Source organism: Falco peregrinus, chromosome 11 (genome assembly GCF_023634155.1).
Source record: "Falco peregrinus isolate bFalPer1 chromosome 11, bFalPer1.pri, whole genome shotgun sequence".
NCBI lineage: Eukaryota > Metazoa > Chordata > Aves > Falconiformes > Falconidae > Falco > Falco peregrinus.
In genome coordinates, this window is record NC_073731.1 from 33,439,287 (window position 1) to 33,453,408 (window position 14,122).

The 14,122-nt window shown below is 49.5% G+C and overlaps 1 protein-coding gene across 2 annotated transcripts in view; it reads left to right on the forward strand.

Moving 5' to 3' along the window:
• PPP2R5D (protein phosphatase 2 regulatory subunit B'delta) overlaps positions 1-14,122 on the forward strand; it is a 30,936-nt gene that overhangs the window by 3,989 nt on the left and 12,825 nt on the right. For both annotated transcript variants that reach the window (XM_055816696.1, XM_055816697.1), the window contains exons 3-11: positions 3,835-4,030; positions 5,203-5,402; positions 5,783-5,893; positions 7,546-7,638; positions 8,119-8,249; positions 8,651-8,710; positions 9,399-9,507; positions 10,345-10,398; positions 13,210-13,380. In XM_055816696.1, coding sequence (XP_055672671.1) covers positions 3,835-4,030; positions 5,203-5,402; positions 5,783-5,893; positions 7,546-7,638; positions 8,119-8,249; positions 8,651-8,710; positions 9,399-9,507; positions 10,345-10,398; positions 13,210-13,380 — 1,125 coding nt within the window. The remainder of the gene's footprint in view (positions 1-3,834; positions 4,031-5,202; positions 5,403-5,782; positions 5,894-7,545; positions 7,639-8,118; positions 8,250-8,650; positions 8,711-9,398; positions 9,508-10,344; positions 10,399-13,209; positions 13,381-14,122) is intronic.

Here is a 14,122-nt window from a genome sequence, read left to right on the forward strand (position 1 = left end):
AATTTCTGCATGGCTATTTGAGGAGAAAAAAAGTCAGAGACCCAGGCAGCACTGAATGAGAGGATGAGAAAGAGTTACTCTTCCTGGCCAGAAAGACTGGGAGAGGCAGCTGGGTGGGGAAGAGAGTTAATGACCTGGAAGTGGGAGCAGGGATTAGCAGCAGCAGTAAAGAGGAGAGAGGAGTTGCTCTGCAGCCTCAAGGGCAGCTTGGAGCCTCCTGATGAGATTTGCAGCTCTGGGAGACAGTGCTCCTTTTCACTGAGCTGCTATATTACGTGTTTTGCAGATATCTCCATGGGGCTTGTTACTGCAGTACCTGGAGTTCATTATTCAGAGACATTACAGTGTGTTGATGTTACTTCTGAGGCAGAGAGCTTGATTTTAATAGGAAAGCAGTGTAACAGCAGACAAAGAGAGCAGGTACTGACTTGAGGGATGGGAAGGGAAGAGTCATCTGAGTAGGAGGAGCTGAGAGCAGATCTGGGCTGAGAAGCTTAGCAAGGGAGGGATGCTCAAGGGACCAGTGAGGCAGAAGGGCTTTGAGTGGCAATGCACCCAGCTGCGGGAGGAGTGCCTGCAGAGGTGAGGTCATGCACGGGTAGGAGAACAGAGGAGAAGCTCGGGGTGGCTGGGGGAAGAGGGTCTCTGTCCCTGGGAACCCGAGGTGAAGAGGAATGGCACAGGGCAAGCCCAGGGCCTGGGGCTCACTGACTTGTGCAGGCAAGTTCCTAGCAAGGAGGAGAGGTGGTGGGAAGCAGTGGGGAGGAAGTGCTGTGAAGCCAGGGAGCCTGCGCTTGGGGGAATTCAGACGTGGTGCAACTGGGGCTGGCCCATCCTGTTGGCATGAGTAGCTACTCCACTGCAGTGGGAAAGGTGGGGCTGCTGCACCACGCTTGGGCAAACAGCTTTGTGCTGTTCTCTGGTCACTTCAGCATGTGCCGCGGAACAGCCGCTGGCAAACAGTGTCTCCCAAGCAGCTGGCTTTGCTGTAGTGATGTGAGCCCTGCCTGTCAGGAAGGGGCTGAGCCTGATCGAGTAAGTGTGTGCCTGCAGCCCTGTGGTGGTCAGCTGGTGCTGGTGAGGGAACAGTCTGTGAGGTTGATCCTGCACATTAAGAGAAAAGCTTTCAGGTTTAGCAGTCTGCTGTGTTTTCAGGGATGAAAACTTCAGAGAAGAAAGTGTTAGGAAACTTAAAAAGAAGCCTCTTCTGATTCATGTGGCCAAGGTAGGAGGTGTTGAAGGCAGAAGGATAGCAGGTCTGCCACAGGAAACACCTCGCAAAAGCAAGTATGCGGCTTGATGCCAGAGAGTCCATATAGAAGCAATCCATCCTAAAACCATCTGAGCACTGCAGCGCAGAGTATGTCTGACCTCCCCCACCATCAGATTTTCTCTACCAAACTAAGTTGTGTGATTTTTGTATGTGCGTGCCTGTTTCTTAAATAACTAGCAGCTAAACCTGAAACTGTGTTTAGTCTCTCTTCATGCCAGCTTTTGAAGGCTGTAGGAGCTGGTGGCAAGGACTTTTCCAGACCCCTGACGAAGGCAGAGTGGCTGCGGCCTGTTAGCATGCAGTACACACAACACGCTCAGAACGTTTGCCTGTGGCATTTCTGGGTGGGTAAGGAGTGCACAGGCATGTCCTGTCAGCAAGGAGGACCCATGTGTTCTGCTTCCCTCAGTGTTACCTGTGAGGCTGCCAATGCATCTTTTGTTTCTCTCTGTACCATCTTTTCCATGCGGTGGCTCAGCCTTCAGATTTTGTCCTTCTTTCCTGTAGAAGGAGAGTGATGCAGAGTAGAGGACTAGCCTTCCCAAAAGCATCTGGACAACATCTGAGTGGCTCATGCTGCCCTGATACCCAAGTATTCAGGGTGAGGAATGAACTCAGTCTTGGAAGGTTGCCAGCAAGGATTCAGTCTGACTTACCCTGACAGTGGTCCCTCTTCAGTTAAGTTGCCTCCACTTTGTAGTCTGGCAGATACAGTTGTTTCCATCACAAGCTCGTCTTCCTCCCTCCTGTGATCATCGGACAGTGCTGCTTCATGAAAGGAATCAGATCAAATATAAACTGAAGAGACTTCAAAACTTGTTGCCTCCTCCCACCTTGGCTTGGAGCTGAGCTTGAAACAGAACCACTTACAATTTACTTCAGGCAGAGCCAGACCAGAACCAAAATATTTCCAATTTCTGTTCAAAGTAATGGCTTGACAAAACAGTTGTTGTTTCATGTTGAGCGCTATTTTTCACACGGAGCCATTGAACTTGCTCTACAGATCCTAATCTGTAGAGCAGTGTCTCCTTGTAGGCAGCTTTCCCTATTCCTGTCTTGCTGCCTCCCCACATGCTGCAGGGACAGTGAATCTTGCTCTTGCACAGTGATGCTGTGCTGCACCTCTTTGGAAACCATCAGGACTCAGTTCAGGGTAAGGATGGTGCAGGGTAAGCTGCAGCTCAGCTGCTTCTCACAGGAAGAGACTGGCCATATCTCATTTGGAGGAGATCTCTGATGAGCTTCTGCACTACTGATGCTTTCCCTTAAAATCCTGTTGGTCAGTGTTCTGAGGAGGTGTGTGTTTGTACTGCTATGCTGTATGTGGCAGCTGAGAGTTTCTGGGGGAAGGAGGGGGTGACGCGCAAGGATTTCACCCACCTCTGCTTCCGATCCATTGCATTATCCCTGTTATGTCTTAAACAGGTTCACCCTGCAGCTCCCTCATTTCATGTGCCAGTGGGAAGGAGCTGGCAGAGCTGAGGAAGGGAGCACTGCTGGGCTTACACAACAGAGCAAGAGTAGGCTGAGTGCTGTCTTCAGCTGAGCCCTCTGCTACAGGCTTGCTGGTGGGATGTTGCCCTCTTCCATATTCAGCTTTCCATGAGCTGGGACAGTGTGGTGTTAAAGGGTCAGTTATTGAGCCATTATGGCCCAAGTGGGTCTTGAACCAGCAGAACTTCAGCAAAGTTGGAACAGAGCTGAGCTGAGCAAACGCAGGTTTGAGTTTCTGGTGAACTGCTAAAAGTAAGAAAGTGCCTCTGTAAGTGCTGTTTAACAAGCATGAAGTGGAGAAGATGTCTGCTGGAGGAAGATGCAGGCAAAAAGTTTGTGTGGCTAAAAGAGGTGATGTGAAAAAAGCAAATTGACAGAAATCCAGACAGCAGTGAGGCTGAGACAATGCGGAGATGGTGGGAGCAGCCAGGACAGGCTGGGAGAGCCTGCAGTCTGGGACCTAAAGTTTGGGTAAGGCCTGTGTGGTCCATAGACTAGCAGCTCCTGGTCTATGGATGTGGCAGTGATTTTCGTGGTCTTCACCATTCTTTTCCAGGGCCATCATATCTGCTCTGTACTACACACTGCTTTGCTTTTCCCCAAGTGATTCCCTGCACAAGGATAAGGAAGCAACTTGCTACTTTTCAAAACTTGTTTGATGTGTGTTGTACAGAGTGCTGTAATCAGAAGCAGTTGGCACACTGAGGTTTGTGTTTGGACCACGGGAAGTTCTTATTTCTACTTTTTTGTGTCAACAAACTCCTGTAAGTGGTTGCAAGATGCAGCTTTGCTTCCCTATCCCTAGCACCCACTGTGCTGAGAGGCTGTGGTTTCTTTGTTGTACCTTGCAGATAGGAGTAAAACCGATGTTCACTTTGCAGGTATGCTGCAAATGCAACCAATGGGTCTAGAGCCCTGCAGGAGTAGGTGAGATGCACTGAATTGCAAGTGCAACAGTGAAAAACGTACCTGGTTTCTTCAGTTCAAGAAGATGCTGACAGTATCTGATTGGTTGTGGGATTTGTACGTAAAAGCTTATGAGTTGTTTTACTCTTCTCCATCATCAGGCCCAGCAGCCTCAGCAGCAACCGCAGCAACAAACTTCAAATAAGCGGCCCAGTAACAGCGCTCCCCCACCAACCCAGCTGAATAAGATTAAGTACTCAGGGGGACCCCAGATTGTGAAGAAGGAGCGCCGGCATAGCTCTTCGCGCTTCAATCTGAGCAAGAACCGGGAACTGCAAAAACTCCCAGCCCTTAAAGGTAAAGAAATTGCGGGGTGGGGGTAACCTGCATGACAAGCTGCAGCTTCTGCAGGCAGAGTGTGGTGGTGTAAGGGCTCTTCCTAAAGCAAGCCTGGCACTGTTTTGCTAACCTCCTTGCCGGCAGTGCGACAGAAATGGCTCTGGGAAAGGTGCTTGGCCTGGCAACAGATTGAGAACGGACAGATAGCCTAAACCAAAATGAGAATACTCAATGCAGACTTCAGTGCTTACCTTCTCATTTGAACTGATTTAAAGCCTCATGCTTGTATGTACTTAGGATCACCTCAGATTCTTCAGCAGGTTGTGCAGGGAGGTGGTGAAGTGCAGAGACCTTGGTGCAGACTGCTCTCATTTCCTACAGCCACCAGTTCCTGGGAGAGGACCAGGCCTCTTCCTCCTCCCTGTGTTTGCATTTCAAATTATGGTAGTGCTATTGAACTTGTCCACGTTAGGGCAATTACCCAGCATTAGCAGTTAGTCTACATAATGGTGCAATTAAACAGGACTTAAGTGCAGACAGGGAGAAAGCATTTTCCTCAGTCATTGAGCCAGACCCGTTGCTGATATTGCTCACAGAAACAGGCAGTCTAGGAAGGGCAACTGCCTTGCAGCTCAGCAGCTGTTCTGCAATCAAGAGGGAAGTTTGCCTGATTGGCCTTAGTAGTGCAGAGTTTCCAGTGGCAACATATCAGAAAGAGAATGCTGTTAACACAGGGCCTCTGCCGCCTCAGCCCCTTTCTTTGGGGCTGCTCTCTGGGAGGAGGCTCAGCCTGCAGTGTGCTCTGCCCAGCTCCCTTTGTGGCTCTGGGGTGCAGGGCGTGGGTGTCACCGCTCGGTGATGTGAGCTAGTTAAGCGAGTTCCTTTTCCAGTGTACCTTGTACGTGGAAGGGATCAATGCTTATCAGATCAGAAACCGATAGCTTATTTGAAATTGCCTTATGGGATTATATGCCATATGGAACTCCAGAGGCCTCGCAATCCCTCTGCCCCCATTGTCCCATCTCCATAGCAGGGATAACACTGCCTTTCCCTCTTCTGCCACCAGCTCAAGGGGGACTGTGATGGGGTGGGGGGATGCAGTACAGGGAGCAAACCACACTGATACCTGGGCAAACCGGAAAGATATTCTGTCTGTCTCCAAGAACAGATGTCCCTGCTTTCTCTGACAGATGCTCCCCCACACGAACGAGAAGAGCTTTTCATCCAGAAGCTGCGGCAGTGCTGCGTGCTTTTTGACTTCATCTCTGACCCCCTCAGTGACCTGAAGTTCAAGGAGGTGAAGCGAGCAGGTCTCAATGAGATGGTGGAATACATCACGCACAACCGTGATGTTGTCACTGAGGCCATCTATCCTGAAGCTGTTATCATGGTAGGGCATGGGGCCAGGACATGCTTGTGTGCCAAAGGAATGGAGACTGTTCAGAAGCGTGATGGGGAGGAGGGGTTAGGTATTTGTCAGAGTGGAGTGTGACCCTGGTCCTTATTACCTGCCCACCCCCAGAAAGAGAAGAAGGGGGAGGGAGGTGACAGTGCCTGGTGTAGGGAGAGGTGGAAGCTCTTGTCTGTGGCACAGACTGCACTTGTGGAATTCATGTGCAGGCTGTAACCCTGCAGTCTCTAGGGAGGGATCTGTTTATGGGCACAGCTATGGTAAATCACAGTGTGTTGCTCTGAAGTGAGGGATTTGCTGCGGGGAGGGCCGTGGTGAAGCGCAGGAATGTCATTCATACACCTTTTCACTCACCTCAGTTTTCAGTGAACCTCTTCCGAACGCTCCCGCCATCATCCAATCCCACAGGCGCGGAGTTTGACCCTGAGGAAGATGAACCAACATTAGAGGCTGCCTGGCCGCACCTTCAGGTGAGGAGGAGGGGTGTGATGTGGATCTGGTGAATTTATCTCCAAGAAGTTCAGAGTTCATGTAGTGCTGGAGCCTTTCAGCCCTGCTGCTGGCAGGCCTGCCACCCATGATGGGGGTCAGTGGTGGCTTGTGGGCAGTACAGGCAGCAAGGGTGTCCTGGGAACAGGCTGGTGGCTGTGTGCAGCATTCACCTGCAGATGGCTGTACTCCCACATGGCCCTGAGATAGGCTGGGAGTGAACATTTTACTGGAGCAAGGGAGTTGTGCTGTGTTGCCTCTGTAAGAAGCAGTTCCTAGCAGTGTTAAATGTCCTTCCCGAAGGCTTAAAAGCCCTGATCCTCTGGGCTTCAGCAGTACTAAAGACAGCAGCCCTGTCTGCTTCAGTCCTCCTCTCCTTGCCCAGCTCCCCAAGAGGCACATGGGGGAAGAGGACTGCTTGGTGCCAAAACAAAGCCTGTGCTGGCACCTGCTAACATGTCTCCTGTATGCTGGCTGTAATTCAGTTGCGTTAACTGGGAGGAAACATTTGACCAGAAAAGAAAACTGGAGGTAAGGAAGAGGGGAAGGGAGCCAAGGATCTTTTCATTAGGCCGTGTGTCCTGGAAAATAGACTTTAACACAAACTAGGTGAAAAGGGTAATGAAAGCAGCAGTGGGCATGGTTTGGCAGACCTCAGCAGTGGAAGGCAGGAGGTAAAGCTTACGGGGATCTCCCCAGGAACTTGCACAGGGACATGTGTTGTCAAGCAGGCAAAGGCAGAACAAGAGCCAGGCACTGCAAAATGAAACAGAAAATACAGAGAGGAAATAAGGTGCACTGCTGCACGTGACACAGGAATGAGAGTGTTGGTAGAAATGGGGTATCCTCAGCACCAGAGTGCTGTGAATGCTAGGAAGCATTTGCTTCTCAGAGTTAAGTCAGCAGCAGCCAGCATAGATTTGTGGCAAACGTGTGCTGTGTTTTTTGGTGATCACCTCTTTTTTTCTGTGCTGCTGTCCTTGGCAGCTGGGCCCTACCTGTGGGTGGGTGGCCCCATAGCTCCTTCAACTCCAAAGTCAGATCTTTGGGATGCAGCACTCTCAGAAGCGCTAGTCAGCCCTGGAATGGACTTGTCCCTTTAAGAGGACAGCAGGACCAGAAGTTGCTGTTTTGGCACTGGCAGCCTTCCTAAAGCAGGCTGCCCTTTGTTGTCCAAGTGGGACACAGCATGCAGCTTGCATGGCTTAGCAGGGCCAGGCCAATCTGGAGTCAGTTCCCAGGAGGCAGAGGACACAGTGTATTTTCCTGGGGTCCATTTAATTTCTCCACTTTTCTGCTCTTCCTTGGTGTGTCTCAAGGGTTTCCAATGAAGCCTGAGCCTTTGCTGTCTCCTCTGGAGGTTTCTGTTTGCTGTAGGTAGAGATGTGGGCTGAAGGTGGAAGAAGAGTTTCCCGGGCCTTGTGTCTTCATCCAAGTAGGTGGCTGTTGTTTGTGGTGGGACCTGAGGTGATGAGATCTCATGCAGACTTGGGCAGTTACATGCCACCGACCCCCTGCCCATCAGAGTAAGGGCAGCTGAGTAAGGCGAAAGAAAACATTTACAATCTGAAGCAAACACTGATGAGAGGATGGGAGGTGGATTTCTAAGTGATCTCTCCTTCTGCCCCCATAGCTGGTGTATGAGTTCTTCCTCCGGTTCCTGGAATCGCCTGACTTTCAACCAAATGTAGCCAAGAAATACATTGACCAGAAGTTTGTACTATCTGTAAGTAATCATTGCCACTGTGCATCACCTTTATGAAGGACATGCAGCAAGATTTGCTTGAGGTGTTATGCAAACAGTCCGGCTGTGTCAGCAAGTGCTTGATGATGTGGGTTTTCTTTTTTCCTTTGTCGAGTCTTGAATGAGCAGCAGGGCAAGAGTGTGTGTGAGCTGTAGTCCCTGGAACTCATCACTCATTGTATAGGTGGAGGGGGCCTTGCAGGGGAAATAAATACGGAGACACACAGCTTTGTGGATTATGTAGGCCATCACTGGGCTTCCAAAGATGAAAGAAGTGCTGATGGTTCCAGCTTGTGACTAGGAGGCTGCATGTTTCATGGAAGTGACCCCGTGCTCAGGGTCCTGAAGCCATCACCCAGCTGAAAGAGCTGCTTTTGCTGAGCGGGAGCAGTGCCTGGTGTTGCTGGTAGCTTTGTCCAAACAGGCAGTATGCAGACACTGGCTGAATTTCTCTTCCCACAGCTGCTGGATCTCTTTGACAGTGAAGACCCCAGAGAGCGAGACTTCCTAAAGACTATTCTGCACAGGATCTACGGGAAGTTCCTTGGTCTCCGAGCGTATGTGAGGCGGCAGATCAACAATATATTTTACAGGTGAGATGTTTCTTAATGCTACTGGCCTGGTGAGTGAGTGGCACAATCCAGTGAGATAAATTTGGGGCACAAACTGTGATTCTTTCTGATCCAGACTGTGAGTAGCTAAGTGGCGCAATTATTTCACGCTACCTTAGTAGGGATAGCATTCACCTGTGCTTAAGAGCAGTGAGGATGTGGTAGCACCGTCTTCAGCACACATAGCAAATGTTGGGACCTGTGAGCTTTAGCTGATCTGAGGGCCATAGATTTATTTGCTTGTCTCTCTTACTCCTTGCCCTGTTGTCTTGGAGTTCTGTTATTTTCTAAGAAACTCCCTGTCTCAAGTGTTTTTCCTTCCTTTGCTTTTCAAACTGTTTCCAGCGTTCGGCAATGACCTCTCATTCTTCTCTTCTCTTTAGGTTCATCTATGAAACTGAGCACCACAATGGGATTGCAGAGCTGTTGGAGATCCTGGGAAGGTAATGGCACTTTCAGAAGTCCCAGAGGGCCTGTAGTCAGTGAGGCCTCCCAGCACAGTGAGCTGTGTGATCTGGCAGCGCCTTCCTTCAGCAGTTCTTGCAGGAGCCACCTCTTCCAGAAGATCTCAGTCTGACAAAGCACACAGTGATAGTACTCTCCAGCCTGCCAGTAAATGCATTGGTAGCCTTCTCCTCCACAGATTTGTCTCCTTTTCTTTTGAGTTTGAGTCCAGTCACCCTTGCTGTCTTGTCTCAGCAGGTGATAGAAGAATTCCTTACAGCCCTGGGAAGCCTTAGCAGTGAGCAGCCTTCTCCGTGGCTTTACCTGCCCTTCTGTTTGCAGCCCCTCTCTTGCTGCCATCCTCCTGTTCTGTAAAGTATGAGCCTCAAGGACTGGGCTGCCTCTGTGCTGGCCTTCCCCAGAGGTTCTGCTTAGGTGTGTGTGGGCTCAGCCTGGCGCAGGACAGCACAGACCTCAGGCCCCATCAGAGGCATTTCCCTGGCGTGCGGGCTGAGGAGACACTCTTGCTGAGCATGGTATGCAGGTTGGGCCCCACTGACCACACTTCTGGTGTGTCCTTTCTGAAGTGACTAATGAGTGCTAGGGCAAGCCACTGGTTCTTTTGAGGTGAGAAATAACTGTATTTCTGCTGAGTGGAGATGTTAATGAGACTTTGTTTCTTCTCAGCATAATCAATGGGTTTGCTTTGCCTCTGAAGGAAGAGCACAAGATGTTCCTTATCAGAGTCTTGTTACCACTGCACAAGGTGAAGTCTCTCAGTGTCTACCACCCACAGGTGAGCAGTGCTTAAAGTTCCCAGGGGAGGATGGGATTCTTGCAAAAGCTGTTGTTAGCTATTCATCAGGCTGTGTTACTGCGTTGTACAAAGTTCTTGCTGTGAGATGTTTTGGGCTCTGCGTTAAGTGTCTTACTGCAGTGGTTAGTCCCAGCCTTGCAGGGCCAGGGCCTGTATGTATACATGTGTGCTTTTTGCCACTGGCTGATGGAAGAGTATCCTGCCATTTCCTGCTGGCCTAATGCTGTGGCATGCTTTGCCATTCTGTGCTGGAAGTTTGCGAAATACTGGGGCCCTGCTGAAACAGAGGTAGAATTCTGAGCTGCAGTCATCAGCCTGTGTGTGTCAGCTGTTAGGCACTGCTGTGATGTGCAGAGAAATCGGCATGTTGGGCTGCTAGGCTGGTACAGAGATTAATTTCTTGCAATTTAGAATACGTAGTGGAAGAGTAGAGAAGATTAGGACTGAGGCTGGGAAGTGAAAAAGTATGGATACTGAGGAGTGATGTCTGCTCTCCTAGCCTTGTTTTTGTGGGGCAGGACTTTGTGATAGTCAGGTTTGTTCCTTCCCATGTGTACACCTGTGCTTGCATTTGAATTTGTTAGCTATGGACTGCTCTAAGTGGCTCAAATTTCATCCTTCATACTGCACAGGTGTCGTGAGCTCAGGCCCTTGGTCCTAGAGCCTTCACTTGCTGTCAGAAGAACTGGATTTTCTGCTCATCATATACACTGTGGAGGGCATAATGGGACTTCCAGCCTAGGGTGATGGTGGCACTTTAATCTCAGATTCACCTGAGGAAGCTCTAATCTTGCTGTGTTTTTTTTCCCCCCACAGTTGGCGTACTGTGTTGTACAGTTCTTGGAGAAGGACAGCAGCTTGACAGAGCCAGTGAGTAACCTTGCTTAACCTTTGTGTGTCAGTCAAGTCCCTGAAAGCTTCATGTCTTAGAGTATAGCAAGGCTAAAAAAGGGGAGGCTGGGAGTCAGCTGCATTGTTTACAGGGTTTGCCTGGTGACCTGTGGGCAGAAGGAGCTGTGCTGCTCATGTGTAAGCCTTTAGCATTCTCTCCTGAAAGCTTCAGGAATGTGGGCTGTTGTCTTCCTGTGTGTCAGATCTTAGTGTAGTGGAAGGAACACCATACCAAGCTGTGCTTTCAGGGCAGAGCTTTCAGCTAGTGACAGATGCTGCAGAGACAAAATGCATGGCTGCCATCTGATATCTTATGGAACCAGCATGAGCTCATGGAGGCCCTGAAACAGCAAGAGTTCAGTCCAGACTGCCAGAGTTGGCTGTAAAACTGTGGGGATGAGGTTAGGAACCTGGGACATAAAGTTCTACTTAGGCAAGCCACTGTTCCTTGATGAAAGTATTCTCTTTCCTGCTCTAGCGTCAGTTTGCTGCCTCCCTAGTGTTAGGTCGCATTGTAGATGCATTTGCCTTCAGGATGTAGTGATGGGAAATAGCAGGTTCTAAAAATGTGTGAGCAGTGTAGATGGGGACCTCACATATTCCAGTTACTGGCTGCACAGACCTGCAGTGTGAACCAGGCTATATGCTGGCTTGGCAGAGGGTGCAAGCAGGAGACAAGTGTTTCTCCACCCACGACAGGCCAGGAAATGTCTTCTACAGAGCTGAGCTTCACAGCCTCAAAACAGCAGATGGCCAAAGAACGTGTGTGTGATTGTGTCACTGTAGCAGGGAGCATCAGAAAGCGTGAGCATTTTAATGAGTAACGCTAGCTGGGGTCATTCTGTTCTCTGGCTGAAATGTGTGCATTCGTGGTGAGCCTGACTGTGCTTGGTGGAAGCCGGTCAGCTGTTGTCAGTTTTCTGGCTCCTCAGCTCTGACATCAGCAGTGCTGAAGCAGACCTCACAGCTTTTCCTTTAAGTGTGGGTCCTCCATTTCCTGTGTTCCCAAAAGCCTGCTCTGAAACAAACTGCGTAAAGTAGCTTCCTGATCATGCTGAGTACTTCCTGTGGCTGACATCCAGCCCAGCAGCCTCCTGCCACAGCACTTACTGGAGGGTGAAGGACAAGAGAGAAATAGAAGTCTGTCAGTATTTCCAGGATTCATTTTGCAGCTTATTCAAATAGTAAAGCTCCACAGCTTGTCATGCTTCCTGGGTTAATGGGTTAGTGTCCCCTGCATTAGAGACTCAGGTCTGTTTTGGTGCTTGTGGAAAGCAGTGGGATGACCCAATTTCATTACCTTCAGCGGGTGTTGCGTTGGGTCTCAACCAGACATACCAAAGATGTATTGCCACAGGTTGTGTCCTGTTGAAGCATCCTGCTTGTGAAGGTTTTGAATGGACTCCTGGGATGACTGGGGTTATTGAAGTCTTGAAGAATTACAGGGTTTGTGCATCAGCAAGGCTCTGAACGCACTCAGAGATTTTGCCACCAGTGCCGGAAGGAGGCCAGATCACTCGCTAGGTCCATACTTGCTTGGAGTGGGCCTCCCAGAATTTTGCTCAGCAAGGCTTGACACAGTAACTCTTGTGCTAACAGCAGTCTGAATGACTGCCAGATGAGCAAGGCCTCAGACATGTTCAGTAATAGCAAAGGCAGACTCGGCACACCTTGCACCACCTTAGCTGTAGGAGAAATTACATCTGAGTCACTGAAGCTAACTCTTGCTTGAACAGCAGGCCTGACTAATGACAAGCACTAAGGATACAAAAGGTTTCTCAAGTCTTGAGTTGGTGAGAACATAATGCTTAGATGTTTCTTATCTTGCTGTTGCATTGCCCACTACTGTCCCTCCACTGCTGCAAACTTCCTCTGGAGTGCTGGCCTCAGGATCAGGTTGCTGAAGTACACAGAGTTTGAAAGAGCAGTTCCTTCCCCCAGTTGTGTGTGAATCTAGTGTCTGTGGAGTTAGCATTTCTGTACATGCCGTACCAGTGGCTATAACATAGCGAAGGCCTGCAGGATTGTGGATCCTGCCTTTGACTGTGTCTAGAAGCAGATGAGTAGGGAAGGAAGCAATATTAAAAACAAATAAATAAAATCAAGTGGGATATAGCCGTTCCCCTAGTATATTCTTTCAGTATCTTGTAAGTGATAGTTTACTCAGCCAGAATTTTCATCTGCATTGTCATATTTAATTATCACCATTGGGTGTAGCTTCCATAAACTCATCTGCTCTCTTCTGGACTCTGTTTGGACCTTGAGTCTCCACAGAGTCTTGCATGAATGAGCTCTGTAATCCAATTACTTTTGTGTGAAATGGGACTTCCTTTTCCTCATCCCAGACTCATCCATTGCATTATTTATTGGGTGCTCCCCAGTGTTCAAACTCCGTGGTGTATTGAATCATGATTCCTCAATGACCTTTTCCATAGTATTTCCAATTTTATTAGTTGGTCTTTCATGGTTGTTCTGTACCATCTACCAGCCACTGCCCACTCTGGTTTGAGCTTTCCATGTTGAGCAGTGCTTGGGGAAAAAAAGTGGTTCTAAGCTTTGTGCTTGTAGTGCAGAGTTGTAGCAGCCTGCACAGTGCTGCTGTCTTGTGTGTAACTTGGCAGAGTCTGGGTTTCTCTCTTCTTTCTTCTCCAGTAACCCAACCAAACTTTCTGAGAAAGTCTCTTCTGTTACTTCTCCCCTCTTCTGTTGTGACCAGACCCTTAAAAATGTATTTCATAGCTGGTGTTAACTTTCAGCCTCTAACACTGTCTCTGTACCCTCCCCGCTCAGGTGATTGTGGGCTTGCTGAAGTTCTGGCCGAAAACTCACAGTCCCAAGGAGGTGATGTTTTTAAATGAGCTGGAGGAGATCCTGGACGTGATTGAGCCATCTGAGTTTGTGAAAGTTATGGAGCCGTTGTTCAGGCAGTTGGCCAAGTGTGTCTCCAGCCCACACTTCCAGGTGGGTTGCAGCTCAGGGAAGGGATAGGGCCCTGGCTTGTAACCCACTTGGCACGTGAGGGTAACACCCCAGGTTTTGGGCTTGTCTTTGTGGATCAGTGGTGCGTGGAGATGTGACCAGGGTGAGTATTGGGGTGACATGTGGTGGGAAGCAGTGAGAATCCTCACCACAACCACAGAGCAAACTCATCCAAAGAAAAAACAAAGCCGATGGGTGGGGCCTCTCCTGCTGCAGTGCTGTTCATGTATTGGCGTAGGCTGGAGCCAGAGGAGAGGGGCTTTGCCACCTTCTGTTTTGGCTGGTGAGTGTAGAGGAGATCCATACAGTGTCACCCTGTTGCAGTAAAGCCAAGCTGGCTGCAGTGTCGGAGGGAGGCCAACCAAAAGGACAGTGTGCAGAGAAGGTATGTTAGTCTGTTCTGCTGTAGGTGGTAGAGAGTGAGGTATAGTGAAGAAGTGCTAGAGTCTGCTTCTTCCTTGTTCCCACTGAAGGGAAGCTAGCTGTAGTACCAGGCTAAAACAATATCTGTGGCTGGTAGTCTTAAGGTTTAAAATGTCTAGGGTGGTAGGACCTGCTAGTAGCTCCTGGCAGGTGTTCTCTGCTCATTGGTTTAGGTTGCCATGAAGAGTACCCAGGAAGAAGATAGCTTGCTGGTGAAACACATGGCTGATGCAAGGACGGGTGGGGTGTTAAAATAGTGTCGTAGCCCTCCCCCAGCATGAGTGTGACTGCACAGTGAGGC